Raw genomic sequence first — 23,122 nt, 5'->3', positions numbered from 1 at the left:
CATTTTTTGTTGAAATAAAATAAATCTGATTTCCAACCAATAGCCATTTTTCTTCCCCTCAATCAAAGGCAAAGTGCATTAATTGATGATGGAAAGCCAAGAAAGGTTTAAGACTGTAGAACCCTTGTTTTTTCTCTCTTTTTCCCTTTTTTTAAGAGAGAGAGAGAGAGAGAGAGAGTGCAGGGGAATGATTTTGTCTTGCACAATGCTTACTCAAAATGCAGTCTTAAATCATTGAGAGGGCCTCGAACGGTCATTAAGAAGGCAGTAGCTATTAGTTAGTAAAGCTTCTTCAATTATTGTGACAATCTAAACCATTGACTAAGTGGCAGTCCCCACCAACGAAGGCCACAGCCCTACCCTTTTCATGGCCAACCTGAAGTGCTCTAAACCATTGACCTAAGTGGCAGCCCCCACCAAAGAATGCCACAGCCCTACTACACCTTTTCTTGGCCCAACCTTAAGCTTTCTCTCTCTCTCTTCCTCACATATTTTGTGGTTTCTAACTATGCCAAGTGGAGTTACAATATAGAACTGTTGGGTACACTGAACTGTGTCTTCCATCATAAGACCCACAAACCCAAACCCTACCTCCCACCCTCACAAGCTGAGGAAAAGCAGGGCCTGTGTGTGTGTGTGTGTGTGTGTTCAGAATTAGATCCTTAAGCTTCCATGGAGGAAAATTGCCACTGATCTTCTCCTTATAAAGGATCCACTTGCAGAGGAGAGCAGTTAATGATTTTACTGCATGACCCACTTGTTGCTATCTTTTTATTGCTTTTATTGATTCATCTCTTTATTTATGTTATGGAGAGGGGGTGGAGAGATTGGGTCCCCTTTGGTCAAATTTTCTGGTTAGGAGGTTCTGCTTACCAACTAGTTGTTATACAAAAGTGAAGAGTGAATAAGACAGATTTTTAATTATGTAGAGAGTCAAGTCTGCAGTAGATTCATCCAAACAAAAAAAGTCTGCAGTAGATTGTGACACAACATACTACTTGCACTACTAACATGAAATAAGAAATGTAGATCTTCCTCAGCTTCATTTCATTCATTTACAGAACCAGAGAGTAATCAATGTCGAAGTCAAAAGTTGCAAGTTGCAACCCAAACACTATGGTGGTTGGCGCCCCTGCTTGACTCTCTCAAAGAAGAGTAATTGCATAAGCACTTCCAAATATTGTCACTGTTTTGTATTTTAAAGTTTTTTAAAATGAGTTTAAGATTCAAAACACTTTCTTATATGTTTTGATTTATAAAGGTGTTGATTCCCCACAACATGTATGTATGATTTCCTTCATATGCATGGTTTTAAGCTGACAAAAGAAGGTCGCATCGACGAAAAATTAAGTCCAGACAAAGCTTCCTGATAGCAGAGTAAACGGAATTCATGATTGTGTGATTGGTTCTCCTACCATTTATAAAAGAGCAACCCAGTGAACGAGACTCCATCTACTACAGGGTCTGAGAGGGCAAATGTAAGCAACCTTACCCCCAGTTTTGCACAGGGCCGTTTCCAAGTCACTGCAAAATTTTTGGTGAAATCTAGAGATAAATACTTTAAAACGGTTTCTCTTTATCCATGGGCGATGAGTTTCGATATATTGGGTCTGTTTGTATTTATAGAAGCTTTAATTTTCGTGCTTATCCTATTGTGGTTCAGTTTATGTATGGCGGAAGGGGCATTGGGAATGGTCTTTAGCTCCTGAATATTCAGACAATAAAAAGAAAAAAGAAGAAAAAAATTATATTGAGACAGTAATGAATTCCATTGAGTTTCTGTTACTTGACCAGACAACCCAAAATTCAGTTATTTCAACTACATAGTCAAACCCACATTCTGCATCACGTTAACAAAATTGGAGCCATGGGAAAGAGCACAAAGACAAGAGTAAAACACATCCTTAACTAAATGAAGCAAATAACTCTGAGTCACTGCTTCCTTGAATAAAATTTAAATGCTTTTGAGATTTGCATCCCTATAAAGTCAACTAATCTAGCAGACCTTGCAGCAGCACAGATTCTTTGAAGCTAAGAAGGTACATGTGAGCAACACAAGGAAACAATAATGACTGTAGAAAGGACCTGCTTCCTCTGATTTTTCACATATAAAACATCCTGGAATGAAGTAAGCTCACAACTAATTCACTTTTCAAGTTTCAACTTTTGACTACCTTAATTCTTAGTTATAAAAAAATTAGTAGGTTAAAAGTTCAAACTAACAGGAAAAACTAGCTACAGGACAGAGAGATGATACCCAAATATGTCTGTCTGGAAGCAGTGTTTGACACAACTAAGTTTTTCTCAGGTCAAAGTCAGCAACTAAAGTGTGGTGTAATGGATAACCTAAAATGGCATTCAACTTGGTCAGGTTTAACGAACCTGAGTTTGTACAGTTCTACCAAAATTAGATCCAATGCCTTGCAGTGATGAGAGCTTTCCATTTGCTGTTCCATTGAAAGCATCCCTTGCAAATCAATTAACATGTTTCCCATTCTGTCACATAGCTGAGAAGTCCCAGCAGTTTCAGAACTAATGCAGCTTAGCTCTTTCCTAGTGTCACTTGAATGCCACCATTTCTTTGTATGTAGTATTGCATCTTCAATAGTCATTGGTGGCCTTGGGAGGACTTGAAATTTATTATCAACTGCGAGATTGTGTATGTAGCCTTCCTTCCTACTCAAGGCTGAGAAAAACTGAGCATTCACAGACAAGCTCTATAAGATGTTTTAGTCCACTGTTCCACATTCAAGTTTTGACCTTTTCCCCCTCTGTAATCCTCTCTGAGAGTCCACATCATATGCACAAGGAACTGCATTGGAATCAAATACCTCAGTTTCCTCAATCTAAAAGTGTTTGTTGTGTCCTGTCTTTGAATAATACTTGAAGATTTAAGACCTTTAATTTGATACCAAATCGAGTAACTGATATAATTGTGCCCTCCTCATTATTGTACAGTTGTGGCATACCACATTGCAGAAATCGAAGTATCAGGAACTGCACTTCCAACCTGAGCTTGTACCCTTTCTATCTTAAATTTAATAAAGGAAAAAATGGAAAAAATAAAGTAAACTGGTAATGGCACATTGGTTTCTAGCCATTCTCCCCTCCCATTGCTACACTGTCTAAGTCACAACCATAAGAGATGACAATGGTTTCCATCCTCCTTCCTGCTATGGTCCTGGAAAACACTTAGAATGCACACGAAACTGAAGAACGATAATTAACATGTAGAACAAAAATGTTTACTCAGGGAAAAAGATCAGTTATAGACACAATATAATCATGAATACTTGAGATTTGGTTAATGACAGTCACACTTGGCAAAAAAAGTTGAATTTCAATTGTGGTGTGGAATAAGCTGTAGACAATATTTTGGATGCGATCATGGTGTTGGCTGCTTCAGTGTAATGAATTCCATCCCAAATTATGAAGCGTGTTCTCTTATTACAAGCACGGCATCCTCTCCGTCCACATGTTAAGCGAATATCGTAGTTGTATGGAGGGCCACCATAACCACAACAAGCCATTAAAGGATTCTCAAAACCTACCAAAGAATTAACATGATTTATTGAAGAGAGGGCAGAAAACTCTGCTATTTATAAACAACTATGGGATTCTAAATTGAAAAGAACGAGTTACCGTATTTGGTTGAGTTAGCAATGATATCATACTTGATGCCATAAATATCTACATAGACAATGGTGGCATTTGCCATTTCAGATCTCATCTCTTCACAAAGAGCACGCAGACCTTCATTAAAAAACTCTGCAGCCTCGTCGTATGAGCGTATACATCCATATCTGTCAAGATCTTGAACAGTTTTGCGAACTAATGATAGCTTTTGGGGAAGACAGCCCAACGGCCCAGTGTTATGGATCCAGAAATTCTTGCCACCTTCCTCATATATAGTCTACACCAATTCACAGGTAAGAGTTGAAAGAGAATGTCAACATCAATACAGAAATGTCAGCTAAATAGAATCAAAACCCACCTTAACAGCAGATTTGATTTGTGCAAGGATAGATGGGATTCTTTGGATGACTTGTGAATAGGATAGATTTTTAGAGAAGGAATTGGAGAGATCATTTTGTCCAATGTCAATCATGTAAAGTGTATTGAGGAAATCTTCATCATCAACCAGGAGCCTTGAACAATTTAGGGGAAAATAAAAAAATTATATGGTGAACACGAGAACATGAATATCATAATATCATCAATGTAGATGAAATTCTTGGGTATGTGGGTGGATGGATCTATTCTGCTACCACCATGTGAATTGTGAAGGAATAAGTGATGTAGACTAGAGATGAAGATTCAAACCTTGAGGTTGAGAAGTGATCTGGAGCAAGCGAGCCTTGAAATAAAGGAATTGCTTAACTTGAACATCTAAAGCGAAAGGAATAGATTTTGGTAGGGTTGAAGAACCAACAATCGTGAAATTTGCTCTATTCGTAAAATCTGACCCCACTGAATCCAGGTATGGACTCAAAAGACTTGTATTCAAACTCTGACCTGCCAAGTGCCAAGGAAGCATGCATAGCAGAATGTTGTAATACCAGCCAGGAATATAGCAAGTTCAGGTATGGATACATATAGGCATTAAACAGATCTAGATATCAATAATATTTTTCAAAAAAATCCGGTGATGCATATTGATACTCTGTAAAAATACAGGATAAGAAATACATGCATATATTCACAATGCAACAAGCATATACATCATCTAATAAACAAAATAATAGCATGTAGGCACTGAATTTATCAAAAGGAAGCTTCACAACTGAAATTAATATAATATATTAGCTAAATTCTTAATCTCCTCATGCATCTTATAACATTATCATAAAACACATATCATGTCAACTGGATCTGTTTAATACCACCCTCACATTAGAAAATAGATTGCAATGTGACCTATAAAACAGAGGCAACCATTGAAGCTCAGAAAAAAAGAAGACAATCATGTCATTTAGAAAGAAGGTTTTACCTGGAAATAACTCAAAATTTGGTACGTTGAGTTACTAAATAGACATCATATGTGCTCAAACCCCATATTTATTCCACTTACAAGGAAAGTTGTCTCAGAGAACATCACAGTAGGTGCAACTAGCAATAGATAAAAGCAAGTCACAAGGATTGGTGACCAATTACACGATTCTTAACTGAACTGCTTCTGTATAGAGTGGTAAGTAATCTTGGTAGAGGAACCAAAACTACATACTTGGGTGAACAGAATTTAACCAAGCTTCAATTTAGTGAAAGGCTACAAAAGCAAATAACCAACTTGATTCTGTTTATTATAGGAACCATAAGTTCCTCTGGGTCTAGGTTGAGCTTACTCAGAAGGATATTCCAGGTTGCCCAAGAGAAGAATTAGGTTTCTTGGTTAGTTTAATGCAAGGTTTCCTAATACAGCATGATTACCCACTATGGCCAGGAAGGTTCACCCTTTTCCTTCTCTATTATTATTTTTGGTGCTTCTCAGATCCCTCACCTTTGATTCCAAAGTCCCCTCTTCTAAGTTATAATGGGTGGGCACTTGGGCCCGGAGGGCGAGGTTTAAAAACCTAAAATTGGACACAGGATGATCTCCATTAATTCCAATTGAATCAGCCCGAAATAGTTTGGGACCTGAAAATTGAAATCATGAAGAAGATGCAAAGATTTCCACAAATGTCTTTATGAGTTTTTTATTCAAAATATTTATTGATCTTGTTATAACAGGTATTTTTCATTGGAATTTTACTATTTTATTTACTAAAGAAAGGGAATAAAATTACCAACAACTCAAGCGGGTCTGATATCAGATTTTAATTAAAAAATGAGCCACCATTTAACCAATATAACCGTTACTCATCCTTTAAGCCATGGATCCATGATGACCTTGGTCGCTGCTAGGGTACCAATAGGCCAAAACTAAGGTTTTTCTATATATGTTGATTGCAGAGGTTAAAGACAAAGGTTTCTTTTTTTATATATTTAGTTTGTGAAAAATGTTAGATTTTTTACAGACCCTTTTCTATAAATACTTATTTTTAATTAATAACATATTTATATTATTATGTACTTAATATACAGGGTTGGTTTGGGTTAGGTTGAGGTTGAAGTTGAAGTTGGGTTTCAACCTCAACCCAAGCTCAGCCCAACTCGACCTCGGGCATGAAATTTTCAACCTTAGCCCACTCTATGGGCTGAAATCTCAACCCAAGCCTTATTTTGGCTCAAGGCCAATTCGGGCTTTCTTGATAGCCCTAGTCGTTGCCTTTGTTTGACCTTAGCTTTAATAAATTAATACCACTTATTAAGATGAAATAAAAAATGCCCCAATACCTATAAATTTCCACATCCAACTATTTACATATGGGATTATTAATTACATCTACAAAACCCCAACAATATCATGCAAGTGCTGCTGGGTATTATCTGCTTGATATTATCTGCCTCCTATAAGGGTCAAACATTAATGACACTAATGATGGCTGACGGTGAAGAGAAACTTTCTCCTCCCAAAATTATTTGCTTATTGGCAATTTTTTACCTTTTTAGAAGATTTTTTGTGGACGTCAGATGCGTCCCAGACTCCAGACTCATAGACCGCTAGGCATGGGTCCACCCATCATCTCCTCTCAGCATCTTCCAATTTCCCACTAATTTATTAGGTATGGGAATCGTTAAAAGATCAAAAATAAAACAAAAGAAAGAAAAGGGGACCCACTCTTGTCTACGTACCCTACTACTACTTCACGTGCGACACTAGAAAGTGAACACCGCCCAAGCCAACACATCCATTGATACTTCTTTTTCTTGTGTTTTTTCTTTTTGCTTCTTTTTGGGTGAGTAAAACATGAAAGTGAAGGGCCGGATATATAATATTGAAGGCAAAGAAGAACGAGAAAAGGCAGGGCTGGGCCGGTGTCAATTGGTCGATTCATTTCGGTTTTGAATCGGTTTGAACCAATTTTAGTTTGATACTTGGTAAAAAAAACTGAACCCAAATTGTTAAGCTTGGTTTCCATTGAATCGATTCAATCTTTTTCATTATCAAGTTTTTATCCATTTGATTTCAATTTCTCATATACATACATAAGAAAATGAGCAAGAAACAATAACTTGCTAGGATAGTAAAATCATTTCATACGAGAAAAAAGAGAAATAGATACATAAGCCTCCCCCAAGGGACCTTTACCAAAAAATTAAGGGTAATTTACAGCGCCACCCCTTGGAGAATGCCATTATTATAGGGACACCCCCTCTCTTTCACCAAATTAAACTCAGACCCCCTACCGTTAGTCTCTGTTAAGTGATGCTATGAAATGACATTTTAACCCTTATAAGTAAAACACCCTTATCTTATTATCCCAAAAATACCCCTCTCTTAACACGTATACCGTTTCATTATCTCTGTATCACTCTCTCTCCATGGCCGAGGTGAAGGAATCTCTGTTGTTGCTACCGCCGTAGTCGCCGGAAGGGGGTTCGTAGCCACTAATCTGAAAAGCCTTGAGGAACGCCGGAAGGCTTGTGAGAGTGTTACCATTGTGACTACTGAAGTTATTGTAGGATAAATAGAGGACTTGCAAAAGTGGCATTTTATCCACAATATCAGATGGAAACTCCCCTTTTAGAGAATTATTCTCAACATCAAGCCATTTCAGCTTTGTGGAATTTGCTAGGGCAGGGGGAATCTGACCCACAAGCTGATTAGACCACAGTAGCAAAAATCTCAATTCCTTCAAATGACAGTGATTCCACAAAGGGATTTCACCACCAAGAGAATTGTTAGAAAGATCCATGTACTCCAAATAAGAAGATCCATTGCAAAAGAGCGATGACGGAATCTTACCCACAAGCCGATTACTTCCCAAATTCAAATAATCCAGTTGATGGAGAGCACCCAATTCCACAGGAATCTCTCCTTCAAGAAGATTTGCTTGGAAGCTAAGCTGTTTTATCTGAGACAGAGAACCAAGCTCAGATGGTATCTGGCCCCTGAAGTTGTTGCCACTCAAGTCCAATACAAGTAAGAACTTCATCTTTGCAAGAACAGGAGAAATTATGCCTCCAAGAGATCTATCATGGAGGTCCAGTTGCACCACTTGATCTCTTGCAATATTACATCCAATTCCTGTCCAATTGCAGACATGCAAACTTGATGAATTCCAGTTTCCGAGCGCGTTTTCAGGGTTGGAATCAATAGCAGACATGAAAGATAAAAGGGAAGCTTTATCTCTCAAAATGTAACCACTATCTTGTCCCATGACAACAACAAGAAAGAGAAGAAGTAAACACAAGGACATATACTTCACCAATCTATAGAAGAAGACCATCTTGATCATAGAAGAAGAGGAAACAAGTAAGAGAGTGGAATAGTACTAGTTGCCATGAATAATTGAACTGAAATTGGGTATTTGCTTTCTTCCCCAACTCATCAGAAATCTCTCAAGGCCATTTCTTCCCAACAAGGAAGGGAAAAGGAAGAATTCAGAACCCAACAACGGCGCCGCTGCTCTTCACGGTAAACGCCGCTGCTCTTCACGGTCAACGCCGCTGCTCTTCACGGAGATCGATCGCCGCTGCTCTTCACGGAGATCGATCGCCGCTGCTCTTCACGGAGATCGATCGCCGCTGCTCTTCATGGAGATCGATCGCCGCTGCTCTTCACGGAGATCGATCGCCGCTGCTCTTCACGGAGATTGGGAATGGGTTAGGTCTCAATTTGGTGAACAAGGTATAATACCGTAAATGGGTATTTTAGGTAGTTAACATTTAGAAAGGGTATTTTGGTATTAAAAGAAAAATATAATAGATGACATCAGCATATAAGGTATATTCCAGTGACTGACGGTAGGGGGTCTGAGTCTAATTTGGTGAAAGTGAGGGGGTGTTCCTATAATACTGGCATTCTCCAGGGGGTGGCGCTGTAAATTACCCAAAAATTAATGAGCAAAGAATTTTTATTGATTTTATCTGGTTTTGGTTGACCCGGTTCAATTTTCATTTCTGTCAATTTTATAAAAAATTAAATCGAAACCAAACCTTATAAGAATTTGATTCGATTTTGATCACAGTCCTACTGGTTCAGGCTGGTAACTGATTTCAGTCTCTACAAATTTCATATAAAAAACTTAAAACCGATAATAATTCGATTGGATTTCGTTCGGTCCTAACGGTTCAGGCTGGAATTGACACCTCTGTACTATAGTGTAGGACCTGTAGGTCCCTGCTCCTCACCAAAAACTCCCGAGAACTCAAATTTCTCCAACACACTCAAAAGGCCAAATTTCTAAGACTATTAATTCACAGTTGTGCTGAGATTGGAGTAGAAACGCCAAAATGAAATGAGGAGTGAAAGAAAGAGTACTTACAGAGGAAATCGAGAACTAAGCGACCGTCGGAGAATCGACCGGTGGAACGGCGGAAGAAAGCACGGCCATATGGGAGGGTGATGTTATAGCCGAGTCCAGCTGCGAGGCCGCCTGTGTCTGAGTTTGAATCCCCAAAATTGAATATCACCGCCTTTCTCTTGCATTCTTCGTCACAGCCGATTGGTTTTCTATTCCATACAACACCAATGCACCATACCACCATTCCAATTCGTAGTACACAAACCATACAATTTCCTTTCATCTCTCTCTCTCTCTCTCTCTGATCTTTACTCTTCTTCTTCTCCTTTCTCTTTCATCAGTACAACTACCTTACTGTTCATTAATAATGGGAATTGGGTTAAACTTGATTTCCTGAATCCAATATAAAAGTTAAGCAAAACCCCAAACCCCCCCCCCCCCCCCAAAAAAAAAAAAAAAGAGGGGCAGTGATCGTGTTATGCACATCGTGGATCCACATCAGAAACAACAGCCAACAAGAAAGAGTCGAGTCACAGGAAGACCAGAAACATTGTAAGGCTATCTGTGAGATGTGAGGTTGTTACTAAAGTTGTTGTGTCAGTTACACGTTGTGAGTGAAGTGTCTTGTTGTGTGTGTTACACGTTTGAGATTTTCATCCCCATAAAGTCAACTAATCTAGCAGACCTTGCAGTAGCACAGATTCTTTGAAGCTAAACAGGCACATTATGAGCAACACATGGAAACAATAATGACAGTAGAAAGGACCTGCTTCATCTGATTTTTCACATATCAAACATCCTGAAATGAAGTCAACTCATAACTAATTCACTTTTCAGTTTTCAAGTTTCAACTTTTAACTACCTTAATTCTTAGTTATAGTTATAAAAAATCAGTAGGTTAAAAGTTCAAACCATCGGGAAAAATTAGCTACAAGACAGAGAAATGATACCCAAATATGTCTGTCTGGAAGCAGTGTTTGACTCATCTAAGGTTTTCCATCAGGTCACAGTCAGCAACTAATGTGTGGTGTAATGGATAACCAAATATGGCATTCAACTTGGTCAGGTTCAAAGAACCTGAGTTTGTACTGTTCTACCCAAATTAGATCCAATGCCTTGCAGTGATGAAAGCTTTCCATTTTCTGTTCCATTGAAAGCATCCCTTGCAAATCATTTAACATGTTTCCCAGTCTGTCACATAGCTGAGAAGTTCCTGCAGTTTCAGAACTAATGCAGTTTAGCTCTTTCCTAGTATCACTTGAAGGCCACCATTTCCTGTATGTAGTGTTGCATCTTCATAGTCATTTTGGGAGGACTTGAAATTTATTATCAACTGGAAGATTTTGTATGTAGCCTTCCTACTCAAGCCTGAGAAAAACTGAGCATTCACAAACTCAGGCTCAATAAGATACAAGAACTGTGATGTTTTGGTCCACTTTTTCACATTCAAGTTTTGCCCTTTTCCCCCCTCTGTAATCCTCTCTCAGTCACATCATATGCACAAGGAACTGCATTAGAATCTAATACCCCAGTTTCCTCAATCTAAAAGTGGTTGTTATGTCCTGTCTTTGAACAATTCTTGACCATTGAGCATGTGTAAAATGGATGGGCCATAAGATTGAATTAAGACCTTTAATTTGATACCAAGTAACCATTAAAATTGTGCCCTCTTCTCATTCAACAATTCAGATTTGTACAGTTGTGGCATACTACATTGCAGAAATCGAAGTATCAGAACTGCACTTCCAAACTGAGCTTCTATCCTTTCTGCCTTAATTTTAGCTAAGAAAAAAATGGAAAAAAGAAAGTAAACTGATAATGGCACAGTGGTTTCTAGCCATTCTCCTCTCCCATTGCTACACTGTGTATGTCACAACCATATGTGATGACAACGGTTTTCATCCTTCCTCCCGGTAGCTATGATCCTGAAAACACTTGGAAAGCACAGGAAACTGAAGAACAATAATTGAAATGTAGAAAAAAAATGTTTACTCAGGGAAAAAGATCGGTTATAGACTCGATATAATCATGAATACTTGAGATTTGGTTATGTCCATCACACTTGGCAAAAAAAGTTGAATTTCAATTGTGGTGTGGAATAAGCTGTAGACAATATTTTGGATGCAATCATGGTGTTGGCTGCTTCAGTGTAATGAATTCCATCCCAAATTATGAAGCGTGATCCCTCATTACAAACACGGCATCCACTCTGTCCACATGTTAAGCGAAGATCATAGTTGTATGGAGGGCCACCATAACCACAACACGCCATTAAAGGATTCTCAAAACCTGCCAAAGAATGAAAATGATTTATTGAAGAAAGGGAAGTAAGAAAACTCTGCTATTTGTAAACAACTATGGGGTTCTGAACTTCTGAATTGAAAAGAACGGCTTACCGTATTTGGTTGAGTTAGCAATGATATCATACTTGATGCCATAAATATCTACATAGACAATGGTGGCATTCGCCATTTCAGATCTCATCTCTTCACAAAGAGCATGCAGACCTTCATTAAAAAACTCTGCAGCCTTGTTGTATGAGCGTATACATCCATATCTGTCAAGATCTTGAACAGTTTTGCGAACTAATGATAGCTTTTGGGGAAGACAGCCCAACGGCCCAGTATTATGGATCCAGAAATTCTTGCCACCTTCCTCATATATAGTCTACAACAATTCGCGGGTAAGAGTTGAACAAGAATTTGAACATCAATACAGAAATGTCAGCTAAATAGAATCAAAGCCCACCTTAACAGAAGATTTGATTTGTGCAAGGATAGATGGGATTCTTTGGACGACTTGTTCATAGGATAGATTTTTAGAGAAGGAATCGGATAGATCATTTTGTCCAATGTCGATCATGTAAAGTGCATTGAGAAAACCTTCATCATCAACCAGGAGCCTTGAACAACCTAGGGGAAAATAAAAAAATTATATGGTGAACACAAGAACATGAATATAATAATATCATAATATCATCAATGTAGATGAAATTCTTGGGTATGTGGGTGGATGGATCTATTCTGCTATTTAAATTGTGAAGGAATAAGTGATGTAGATTAGAGATGAAGACTCATACCTTGAGGTTGAGAAGTGATCTGGAGCGAGCGAGCCTTGAAATGAAGGAATTGCTTAACTTGAACATCCAAAGCGAAAGGAATAGATTTTGGTAGGGTTGAAGAACCAACAATCGCGAAATTTGCTCCATTTGTAAAATTCGACCCCACTGAGTCCAGGTATGGACTCAAAAGACTTGTATTCAAACTCTGACCTGCCAAGCGCCAAGGAAGAATACATAGCAGAATGTTGTAATACGAGCCAGGAATATAGCAAGTTCAGGTATGGACACATATAGGCATTAAACAGATCTAGATATCAATAATATTTTTCAAAAAAATCCGGCGATGCAATGATACAATATGCATTAAGTATTTAAATTGGATCCTCTGTAAAAATACAGGATAAAAATATGTGCATATATTAACACTGCAATAAGCATATACATCATCTAATAAACAAAATAATAGCATGTAGGCAATGAATTTATCAAAAGGAAGCTTCACAACTGAAATTAATATAATATATTAGCTAAATTCTTAATCTCCTCATGCATCTTATAACATTATCATAAAACACATATCATGTCAACTGGATCTGTTTAATACCACCCTCACATTAGAAAATAGACTGCAATGTGACCTATAAAACAGAGGCACCAATTGAGGCTCAGAAAAAAAGAAGAATACAATCATGTCATCTAGAAAGAAGGTTCTACTTGGAAATAACTCAAATTTGGTACGTTGAGTTACTAAATAGACATCATATGTGCTCAAACCCCATATCAGGAAAAGTTGTCTCAGAGAACATCAAAGTAGGTGCAACCAGAAATAGATAAAAGCAAGTCACAAGGATTGTTGACCAATTACACACTTGTTAACTGACCTGCTTCTGTATAGAGTGGTAAGTAAGAGGAACTAAAACTACATACTTGAGTGAACAGAATTTAAACAAGCTTCAATTTAGTGAAAGGCTACAAAAGCAAGTAACCAACTTGGTTCTGTTTATCATAGGAGCCATGAGTTCCTCTGGGTCTAGGTTCAGCTTACTCAGAAATAAAGATGAATTCCAGGTTACCCAAGAGGAGAATTGGATTCCTTGGCAGCATGATTACCCGCTATGGCCAGGACAGGTTCACCCTTTTCCTTCTTTTTTTAATTTTTTATTATTTTGGTGCTTCTCAGATCCCTCACCCTTTTTTTTTAATGGAAAAGAAAAGAAAAATCATTGAGAAGAGAGATAATTCAAGACATCATTGTTTGTGGTGAATTTGGGGATATGAGATTTAATTTTTAGTACTTTTTGTGCTATCCTACTCATTAATAATACCACTTCATTACTAGGCCTCAGACATACAAAAATAAGAGACAAAAAAAATTATACACATCCAAAAAACAGGGGAACATTGCTCAGTTCCCTCAACATTGATTCCAAAGTCCTCTGTTCTAAGTTCAAATGGTTGGGCTAGGAGGGCAATAAGATTTTTGGTGGATGACTCAGATACCGCTAGGCTTGTGTAATGCCCGTAATGGGATGTCCCCCGAGTCTGGGCAGGATGTATCAACCCATCATCTTCTCTATTATTCATTAATTTATTGAGGAATTAGGGATGGGAAATGGGCATCCTTCAAAGAAAATGGAACCCACTCTTGTCTACTTTCTCGACTGCTACTTCACTACTTCACCTGTGACACCGGCCGACAATTCCCAATTGATGGTTCTTTTTCTTTCTTTTGCTTCTTTTTGGGTGGGTAAAGAGCCACATATAATATTGAAGGGAAAGAAGAGCAAGAAAGGGCTGGGCTGGTCCTGGTTTCAATTGATTCGAACTGATTTTAGTTTGATACTACTAGGTAAAACTGAACCCAAATCGTTTAAGCTGATTTCGATTGAAGTAATTTGGTCTTTTTCATTATCGAGTTGTAACCGGTTTAGACACAAAATAATAAATAAAGAATTTTTATTGACTTTATCTAGTTTTCTGGATTCAGTTCGTTTCTGTTTTTGGTCGATCCGGTTTGGTTTCAGTTTCTACCAAATTTCATAAAAAAACTTAAACCGAAATCAAAACTGATAAGAATTTGATCGGATTTAGATCGGCCCTACCGGTTCAGTCTGGCAATCGACACCCCTCAACCCTGTAGGCTCCTGCTCCTCACCAAAAAAAAAAACAAATGCAAAGAACAGAAAGATCGAGCTGGAACTAAAAATGTAAAGCTAGCAGAAGCACAGGAATCAACCAGAGCTATAAGCTAACAAACTTGAATTCTGGAATTCCAGAAAACCGACTTTTGAGATGAGATTGGACATTGGTGCTCATTCAAGCACATCCATTTTATCAATTTATTTTTCCTTTACCCTAAATTAGTCCAAAACTTCCGAATTCCCACTTCCCGAACTCAAATTTCTAAAAATATTAATTCACAGTTGTGCTGAGATTGGACTAGAAACGCCAAAATGAAATGAGGAACCAGAGAAGAGTACTTACAGAGGAAATCGAGAACTAAGCGACCGTCGGACAGTCGGCCGGTGGAACGACGGAAGAAAGTACGGCCATATGGGAGGGTGATGTTATAGCCGAGCCCAGCTGCGAGGCCGCCTGTGTCTGAGTTTGAATCCCCAAAGTTGAATAACACCGCCTTTCTCTTGCATTCTTCTTCACACCCGATTGGTATGCTATTCCATAGAACACCAATGCTCCATACCACCATTCCAATTCGTAAAACACAAACCATACAACTTCCTTTCATCTCTCTCTCTCTCTCTGATCTTTACTCTTCTTCGTCTCCTTCTCCTTCTCCTTTCTCTTTCTCCCTCTGGTCCCAACCTTTCGATGATTTCTCTTTCATCCGTACAACAACTTTAATGTTCATTAGTAATGGCTAATTAACGCAAAACCCAAAAAAAAAAAAAAAACAGTGATCGGATCAGAATGCCTGCCTCTTCTAGAAGAGAAGAACCAGTAGTCTCTGCTTAAGGTCTTTAACGTTCACGCGACACTCCATGCCCATATTCCGGACCGCCCATACTCCAAATATGTTTATTATTGCCCAGTTTTTCTCATATCCATCCCATTTTCTCTCTCTCTCTCTCTCTCTCTCTTTCGGTATTCCACACTTCCACCAATTGGCCGAAAGGGAACCTTTCTTTTGTCTGTCAATCGGTCGGTTCGGTCAAATTTGGTTGGATTGCTTCGGTTTAAAACTGGAACCAAAACAATAAGAGTCTGATAGCAACAAGATAGCCTGTTAAGCTAACTAAAAAGAAGACCGAACCAAACCAGGCCTAAACTGAAAACGATCGAACCCAAGTTTTGGCTATACCATATTGGTTTCGGTTTGACCCATTACCAGTGTCAGCATAATAGGCTCTTATCGGGTTCCTATAAGACTTCAAAATTACATTTTTTTTAATCATTTTTTGAGGCATGGTTGGTAAATTTCCAATTTCGATCGTGGTTTTGAACTGGTAAGCCAAAATTCGGCTTCAATCATTTCTTGTTTTGACCTGGTTCAATTCGGTTTTTTTTTTTTTTTTTTTTTTTTTTTTTATCAAATCAGCTTAACATGCGCTTATTGGCTTGGTTATCCATTTTCATATATACGTAAACTACAGATATCAATTACCTAAAACACCCCTATTATACGAAATATAGAACAAAAGATTTCACGATTTGGGCAAAACCGTCAACCAGATTATTTTCTGACATCGCCATGGTTTGCCCAAATCCATATTATTATTATTTTTACCCAAAAAAAAAAATCCATATTATTATATGACAGTTCCATGTAATCATTCAAAATTAACGCAACTCAGTTGGTAGGAACAGTCTTCAATCGGTAATGGATTTGTCATTAACTCAATCCCGTCAATCCCGCTCGTGGAAAAAATAAGCCCTTTATCAGATTTGAACAAATGACTGATGCCATATGATAGCTACGTGACTTTTGAGTTAAAAGGGCCCATTTTATTCAATTCATGAATTAGCCCACTATTAGTCTACTGCATTTAAACAAATAAAAAAAATCCTTTTTTTTTTTTGAATTTATATCACTCGTGTGTCTCTATAACAATAGACACGACACGGCGAAACTAAATGGTCGAATGAAATCCAATGAATAATATGAATTTTTTTTAGGCTGTGTCTTCCAACCATTTCTATGAACTTTATATGGAGATCTCTTCCAAGATAAGTTCATCGATACAAATTGTATTACAGCTACTCAGAAGGAGGAAATTTACGCAAAAGGAATCCTTGGCAAGGTTGGAAATGGCAAGGGACATAAGATGGAACATAAATGAAGTGTTGTTCTCAGCTATGAAATTATCTTATCTTATTCCACAACCTACCAAAGAAGTGTGACCCTTCCACATTTTGTTACACCATCAAGGTCTATATCATTCCACCGCAAAGAAGTAACAAGTTGCCAAGCTATGAACTACATATTAGATATAGTATTATCAATGTGCATTGGTAGGAGAAACCGTGTTACGTACAAGTGAGGTAACAAACTATGCTGTCTAATAGTATTGTCTTTCCACTGGGAAAAAAAAAAACTAACTATTGTGATAAAGAGTACCTGAATGGAGAACTAATAGCACAACCAAATACACAAACAAGAAGAAATCAAGACCCTGGAAAATAGCAAATGATCATGAAATTTCTCTGTATATTTTCAATGTATTAACGAAATGAACGATCAATCAAAGTTACAATCAGTGCGAGCCATATAAATTTGGAACCAACACAGGTTCCCAAAAACCTAGACCTTGCATCCCAACAAGTACACACCAAAACAACTTTAAGAAATGAAGACAGGCAGCTCTTCGGCAGATTCATCGACAGCCGAAACATATGACAAGAACCAGGGAAAGAAAACTGTAAGTGACTTCTTCCAGCCTACAACTATAACCAAATATTATAGTACGTTACAGATTAAACCTATTAGACTGCAGATAGTGACTTTAGACTGGGTTACCATCTGAAGCAAGAACACATTCTTTATCAATCTTTGGTGCTTTTGGATTGACTGGAATTGTCCCTACCATCAAAATCCCAGGCAACGATCCCAATACATTGACAGGCATTGAACCCACTGTGACAACATGATTAGGTTCAGGTTCTATTACTGTCGCAGTTTTCTCATTGGAAGTTTTAACTTCAGCTTGTTTAGGGCTAATAGTGAGAGAACCAATCTTCAGAACAGTTGTGACATCATTTACATCTTGTCCCACCTTGTGATCATAATCATCCTTCGTACTAATTGAAGAGTCTGTGGAAACAGATTTCAAAGGTTCTTGCTCACTAGTCGATACCGTTGTCCTCCCTGCGCTGTCCAGGTCATTATGTTCAGTAGGCTTCTCTTCTGCCTTCAAAGATACATCTACCAAAACATTTGGTTTCTCTGGAGGAACAGATGTTGGCACCAAAAAGGAACCCTCATAGGTTTTAATTAGGAGTCTGGCTTTCTCCTCGTACATGATCTTCTGCCTCTCCTCATAGAACATGAAGTCATCGAGCATAGATGTCTTTGAGGTGTAATTCTTGAATATGGTTAGCATCTCTGATCCTTGTTTATATCTTATCTGAGGAGCAGATAAAAGGTAGATATTGGTAATCGTATTCTAATGACCACATATTTGAAAAGAATTTCTAAACAGGATTTTTTAGGGGGTAGGGTGCAAGTAACCCAATAGTACCAAAACCAAATAACACATACAAAACAGGAGAACAAGAAAACCAAACATCTAAAGAATCCTCAAAAGGGAAAAAAATTTTACGAAAGCACATCAAAAACCTTCAGAATTCAATTAGTGACGGAATCCGCCTACAAAGTAACCACAATTTGACGGTCAAACAATCAGCTCAGCCCTATAGCTACTTCTTGTGGCTGGTCGCATGCAATCTTGACCATTAGAAGATCGACATAATATTAGAACCCAGGAAACATTTGGCACAAATTATAATGCTCCTATCGATTTATCAACAATTTCTACAAACTCATAAATTTTTGAACATCTTTTGTTTAGCTACTGATCAGTAGAATTGTGTTCTCAGTTTTAGTGCTTTGGTCATTCTTGGTCTTTTTCACATTATGGCAATCTATTAGGCTATTATCCCAGCTATGTACGTCAAAATTAACCAAAAAAAAAACCGAGAGAATGCAAGGTTACCTCTTGTGTGTCTCTGCTATTAGTCACTGGCTTGTTCTCATTGTTCTCTAATATAATGTGCCGGAAATTAGAGTTTGGCACATCCTTTATTATGTGCCATTTAACAGGGAAGCTACCACTCCATTTATCTTGCTGCCAGAAATCCATGTCCTTGTGGAAGTCAACAGGACCTATCATCTCTGCAACCCCACAGAATTGCCCACTTGCATTGACCTGCAGGAAAGAAACCTGCGATCAGCTAAGCCTGATACAGAGGGAGTCTTGATCAAAACAACACTCTGTTAGTTGTACAGAAATGGCTCATCTAATTCCTAGTTTTGTGCCCTTCAAGCTTATATGAACAATCCAGATCTAACAACAGAAGACAACAAAATAGAATCAGATCTCAAAATTTCCAATGCTTAGAAAAAAAAAAAAGGAACTCACAGAGAAGAACAGAAAGACAGGACAGCCTCTTGGTTTTCCTGCAGCTATTCTCTGTGCGTCCTCGTATGTGCTATCCAGCCTCTTGTTTCCATTGGGAGTACTTGACCAAACGTTATACTTAATGCTCTTATGCACATCATCCTCACTGTAGGATTTTATTACAAAAAATTTGGCATCCACATATTTAACAGGAAAATCATCTTTGTTGTACTGCTCAGGATGGATAATGATGTTTCCTGCTGCATCAATATCACCAGCCTTTGTTGTGTAGGCATTAACAGAGAAGGATGATGCCCATTGACTTCTTGATCTGCTTGTTCTAGGGCCCCGGTTCTGCTCACCCAACACATCTGGGCTTCCATTTCCATTACTTAGAACTCCACCATACTGCAGTCTTGGCCTAAGTTTATCCACTGTAGGCCATCCACGGGCATTCAGTCCAAAGTCAGAGTAACCATTGCTAACAGGGAGTGCAACTTTCAACGAATTGCGAAGAGATGAAACCCTTTCAGCTGAGAAGTGATCAGCAGCTTGAATTGAACCAGGAGTATTTCTACCCTGAAAGCACATTAAATATGAAACAAAACTCACTTTCTGGTACATGTTACAAATAAAAAACAATTACAGAAACTCATGCAAAAGATTAGACGGTTAAACTGGCAGCTATTAATAGTCTCCCTATTTCTGATAGAAAACTATAAAATATAAAAAATGCATACCTGAGTACCATGATGCGAAGCTAAATGTGAACTACCAAGCTGATTATTCGGTGCCACATTTGCTTTAGATTCTTCTGATATTTTAAATGAAGAACGGGATGGATTGAAAGAAGTATCAGCAAGCTCAGGTTTCAAATTCCCCAAGGCAGGCCTTGGAGGGGATGGGAATATTTCTGCAGATGCTGATGGAAGGTTATGCTTTGAGCCTGGGGCATCAGCTTTATTGAGCTTAGACACACCAGTACTAAACAAGGATGGATCTTGTAAACTACTTGGGAGGATTTCTGGTCTAGATTGAACAACAAGAGGAAAATAAGCAGGTGAGGAAACATTAGGCTGTGAACTGGGACCAGTAACATACTGTTGCATTCCTACAAAGGGGCTATCCATTCCAACAATAGCACCAGGTATGTAAGGATTGTATGGATTGTATGGAGACTGTGCATATCCATAGCTAGGTGTATAATATACATAAGGCAAACTTTCTGTTTGCAAACCCTGCCAAATAAGAATAGACAAAGAAACAACAAGATATGATCAGTCATGTAGCATAATCAGGGAACATTAGCTGCTATGAATGAGAGAAATCAAAAGATTTAACTTACAGCGTAATTGGGATCCGGACCATCTAAACCAAAAAACCTATGGCGGTCATCCCATTCGCCAGGGGATTCAAATCCTAAATACATGTACACAACAGGAATCAAGATTGCCCGACCATAAATTAACATGCTTACAGAACAAACAGACAAATTCTATTTATACCTGTACAGTAATACCCATAATAATTGTTGGCAGTAGTATAGTATAAGCCCTGGTCAACCATGAACTCAGGGGCTCCTTCGTTTTCCATAATTTCAATTTCTTCACAAGGCTGAGGTGTTAAGAGTGAGATTGACTTGGCACCTTTAATCTAAAGAACCAACACAGAAAACCCAAAATCCAACATAAATGGTCAAATAGAGCTTATTATGTCCACTCAGACAGAGATATCTTTGCCAAGGGCCATCTTAAGGGCAATTTCTTCACAATTTTGAAATTACCAGATAATTCTCCTTACTTCCATGTTCAGAACCAATATATTCCATACTGTGACTGCCACCCCTGTAGGAGAAAAGCACAATAAATCTAGATTGCCAATGTACTAATATAAATCACTTCAAATAATTAGATAGATCATTTTGAAATAACAACACAAATTATGAAATTCTTCCCTTAACTTCAATTTAGAAACTAAGCAACAGTATTCTCACACAAAGGGAAAAAGTATATCCCCAAGGTCCTGATTAAAATACAAGGAGTATATAAGAGCAAATTAAGAATGGAAATTATCACCCCACCCCCAAAAAAGGACAAATCCATAAAAAAAGAATCATAATTTCAGAGGATGATTGGTTGAATGGATGAAACTGAAAAATACGGGGAAATGGATCTTCTAAAAATGGGATGCCCAAAAAAAGTAATGATGCCAAGATCGTCATGATCATAGAAACTCCAACAAAGAACTTTATAAAACTTAGAGTCAAACATGGATTAACTAGCCCTGATTTCCCACACGTATATCTTGGGGGGGGGGGGGGAGGTGGATCAATACATCATAGAACAGTAGACGAAATAAATATATAAAAGAAAGGTTTATTCAAAGTGACACCTCCCATCAAGAAGATGAAAAAATACTTCTCTTGAGAAACGTTCATTCATTAACCAGCAGAAACAAAACATGAACCAAATTTCTTACACTAAAACTTAGAAACACAAACATCCAAGACTTAAAGGAGGCCAAAATCACAAACCATTGAACCTCCCCAAACAGATGGAACATACTTTAATTCTGAATTAGTGCTTCACTACCAGGTAAGAACACAATTAGTGTTTCAAAATCAATTCAACCTATAAGGATATTACAGAACTCCAAAAAAGAAAATCCAAACGGCAATCCTCAAATCGATTCCAAGCGATAATCCAATCCAACATGAAAAGGTCTTACTAGATCGGAAAAAGAAATAAGCAATCAAACAACCATCGAAAGAAAATCCGCAAGCTCTAAAACACCAGGACAAGTTCCATAAATTGACTCGAAAATCAAATACGATTCAGAAGGTTAAAACACTAAAAATCAATCAAGCACCAAAAGAAAGCCCAATTAACGAACTGACATCAATCACTAGAAAATAAACTTATACCATCAAACACTTGTTCTTATTCTCCGACATGGTAATTCGAATCTCAAGCAACCCTAAAATTTCAAAAATAAGAGAAAACAGGAACAGGAATCAAGAGAATTCGGGATAAGCAAGGGTTAGTATTGACTGGAAATATCTGGAATAGTTTAAGAGGAAAAAAAAATTATAATAATAGTAAAGAGGAGGAGGAGAACAATACCACGAAGAAACCCTAAGTGAAGCCATGCGTCAACAAGAAAGAGGCTTTTCAGGACATAAAAATGGATTATCTCTGAAGAGTATCAGTGACGTCTCGGTTCTCCATTGTTGAAGCAGAAACGCCACAGCGAAACGAACCCTAACCCTATGGAAGAAAGACGAAGAAGCCTTGCTAATGAGGGGATTCGGTGGCTGGAGGAAGGACCTAAGGGAGAGAGACTCCTATTTAGAAGAGCCTGGTAGTCTCAAGAAGTTTTGTACTTTACCAATTATGTATACCAGAATTGCCCCTACAGATGCCACTTCGTCTTTTCAACTTTAAACCGCTGAAGAACGGGTTTCGGCCTTTCGGGTAGGGTCAGAGGATCCGCCGATTATAGTCGCCATCACACGATACCATATGTTCAAGCATTATTTTTTGGATAATTGACAGTATCACTCCTTGAAGAATACCAATATTATAAGAATATCCTCTCCCTTTCACTAAATTAGATTCAGATCCTGTATTGTTAAATAAAAAAATTAAAATGACTATTATATCCTATCCATTAAAACTTTTGTTTTAACAAATCCTCTCTCTCTCTGTCTCTCTCTCTTCTCTCTCTCTTCTCTCTTCTGCAATTCGGCCAACCATGGTCCCCCGGTGTAACAATACCTGCTACCGAGGTCGAAACCGTAGAAAAAGGGTAAATACAATTTGTTGAGTGGATCCCGCCGAGTAAAGAGAGACTCCGCTGAAAACACTTCCATCTCCGAGAGATTGGTAACTGTCATTTCTTTTCTGTTGTCTTGTGCCTCTCTGCTTTGAGCAGGGTTTGAAAATTCTGAATCGGCAATGACCGATCCAGACAATTCACATCAATTCTCGCCGACAGTTTTCATTCAATTCCATCTGATTTGAATCGGTTGAACTGACCTATTCGCTTATTGATTTCATATATTGAAACCCTAGTTTTGAGGAAGTACTTGTCTTCCGCCTCTGTTTTGGGAGAATTTTTGTGTTATGCCTCTGTGTAGA

The 23,122-nt window shown here is 38.1% G+C and overlaps 3 protein-coding genes across 5 annotated transcripts; all 3 read right to left on the bottom strand.

Moving 5' to 3' along the window:
* Nucleotides 1–3,223: 3,223 nt before the first annotated feature.
* On the bottom strand, nt 3,224–9,789 carry LOC122068759 (GDSL esterase/lipase At1g09390-like). The gene is made up of 5 exons (XM_042632645.1): nt 9,369–9,789; nt 4,324–4,515; nt 3,995–4,128; nt 3,643–3,913; nt 3,224–3,547 (listed from the first exon to the last, which is right to left on the bottom strand). The coding sequence occupies exons 1-5, from the start codon at nt 9,628–9,630 to the stop codon at nt 3,315–3,317; spliced, it is 1,092 nt and encodes a 363-aa protein (XP_042488579.1). The 5' UTR covers nt 9,631–9,789; the 3' UTR covers nt 3,224–3,314.
* A 1,194-nt stretch (nt 9,790–10,983) lies between these two features.
* Nucleotides 10,984–15,421, bottom strand: LOC122068758 (GDSL esterase/lipase At1g09390-like). Its single transcript, XM_042632644.1, has 5 exons — nt 14,893–15,421; nt 12,427–12,618; nt 12,096–12,259; nt 11,744–12,014; nt 10,984–11,636 (listed from the first exon to the last, which is right to left on the bottom strand). The coding sequence occupies exons 1-5, from the start codon at nt 15,152–15,154 to the stop codon at nt 11,404–11,406; spliced, it is 1,122 nt and encodes a 373-aa protein (XP_042488578.1). The 5' UTR covers nt 15,155–15,421; the 3' UTR covers nt 10,984–11,403.
* Nucleotides 15,422–17,047: 1,626 nt separating this feature from the next.
* LOC122068757 (YTH domain-containing protein ECT4) lies at nt 17,048–22,339 on the bottom strand. Of its 3 annotated transcripts, XM_042632642.1 has the most exons (9): nt 22,106–22,339; nt 21,907–21,959; nt 20,767–20,827; nt 20,489–20,636; nt 20,329–20,402; nt 19,724–20,221; nt 19,005–19,562; nt 18,579–18,791; nt 17,048–17,990 (listed from the first exon to the last, which is right to left on the bottom strand). In XM_042632642.1, the coding sequence occupies exons 3-9, from the start codon at nt 20,809–20,811 to the stop codon at nt 17,370–17,372; spliced, it is 2,157 nt and encodes a 718-aa protein (XP_042488576.1). In that variant the 5' UTR covers nt 20,812–20,827; nt 21,907–21,959; nt 22,106–22,339; the 3' UTR covers nt 17,048–17,369. The 3 variants fall into 3 exon arrangements, with proteins under 3 accessions (XP_042488576.1, XP_042488575.1, XP_042488577.1); XM_042632641.1 differs by lacking the exon at nt 21,907–21,959; XM_042632643.1 differs by lacking the exon at nt 21,907–21,959 and having other exon boundaries at nt 20,784–20,827.
* Between the last annotated feature and the right edge of the window lie 783 nt (nt 22,340–23,122).

This window comes from Macadamia integrifolia, unplaced genomic scaffold (assembly GCF_013358625.1).
Source record: "Macadamia integrifolia cultivar HAES 741 unplaced genomic scaffold, SCU_Mint_v3 scaffold457, whole genome shotgun sequence".
NCBI lineage: Eukaryota > Viridiplantae > Streptophyta > Magnoliopsida > Proteales > Proteaceae > Macadamia > Macadamia integrifolia.
Note: the sequence above shows the minus strand (reverse complement) of the source record. Positions and strands in the feature narration are given on the sequence as shown.

Bases quoted from the DNA above. Each gene is read 5' to 3' on its own strand.
- LOC122068759 (XM_042632645.1), bottom strand. From the start codon at position 9,630: ATGAAAGGAAATTGTATGGTTTGTGTACTACGAATTGGAATGGTGGTA. The intron at 4,129-4,323 runs GTTTGAATCTTC...TTGATGATGAAG, and splicing joins GATCACTTCTCAACCTCAAG to ATTTCCTCAATACACTTTAC. The intron at 3,548-3,642 runs GTAACTCGTTCT...ATTCTTTGGTAG, and splicing joins TGCTAACTCAACCAAATACG to GTTTTGAGAATCCTTTAATG.
- LOC122068758 (XM_042632644.1), bottom strand. From the start codon at position 15,154: ATGAAAGGAAGTTGTATGGTTTGTGTTTTACGAATTGGAATGGTGGTA. The intron at 12,619-14,892 runs GTAAGTACTCTT...GGCGCTTGGCAG, and splicing joins CTTAGTTCTCGATTTCCTCT to GTCAGAGTTTGAATACAAGT. The intron at 12,260-12,426 runs GTATGAGTCTTC...ATTTTCCCCTAG, and splicing joins GATCACTTCTCAACCTCAAG to GTTGTTCAAGGCTCCTGGTT.
- LOC122068757 (XM_042632641.1), bottom strand. From the start codon at position 22,131: ATGGCTTCACTTAGGGTTTCTTCGTG. The intron at 20,828-22,105 runs GTATTGTTCTCC...TTTCTCCTACAG, and splicing joins TCACTTAGGGTTTCTTCGTG to GGGTGGCAGTCACAGTATGG. The intron at 17,991-18,578 runs GTAACCTTGCAT...TCTGCTCCTCAG, and splicing joins ATAGCAGAGACACACAAGAG to ATAAGATATAAACAAGGATC.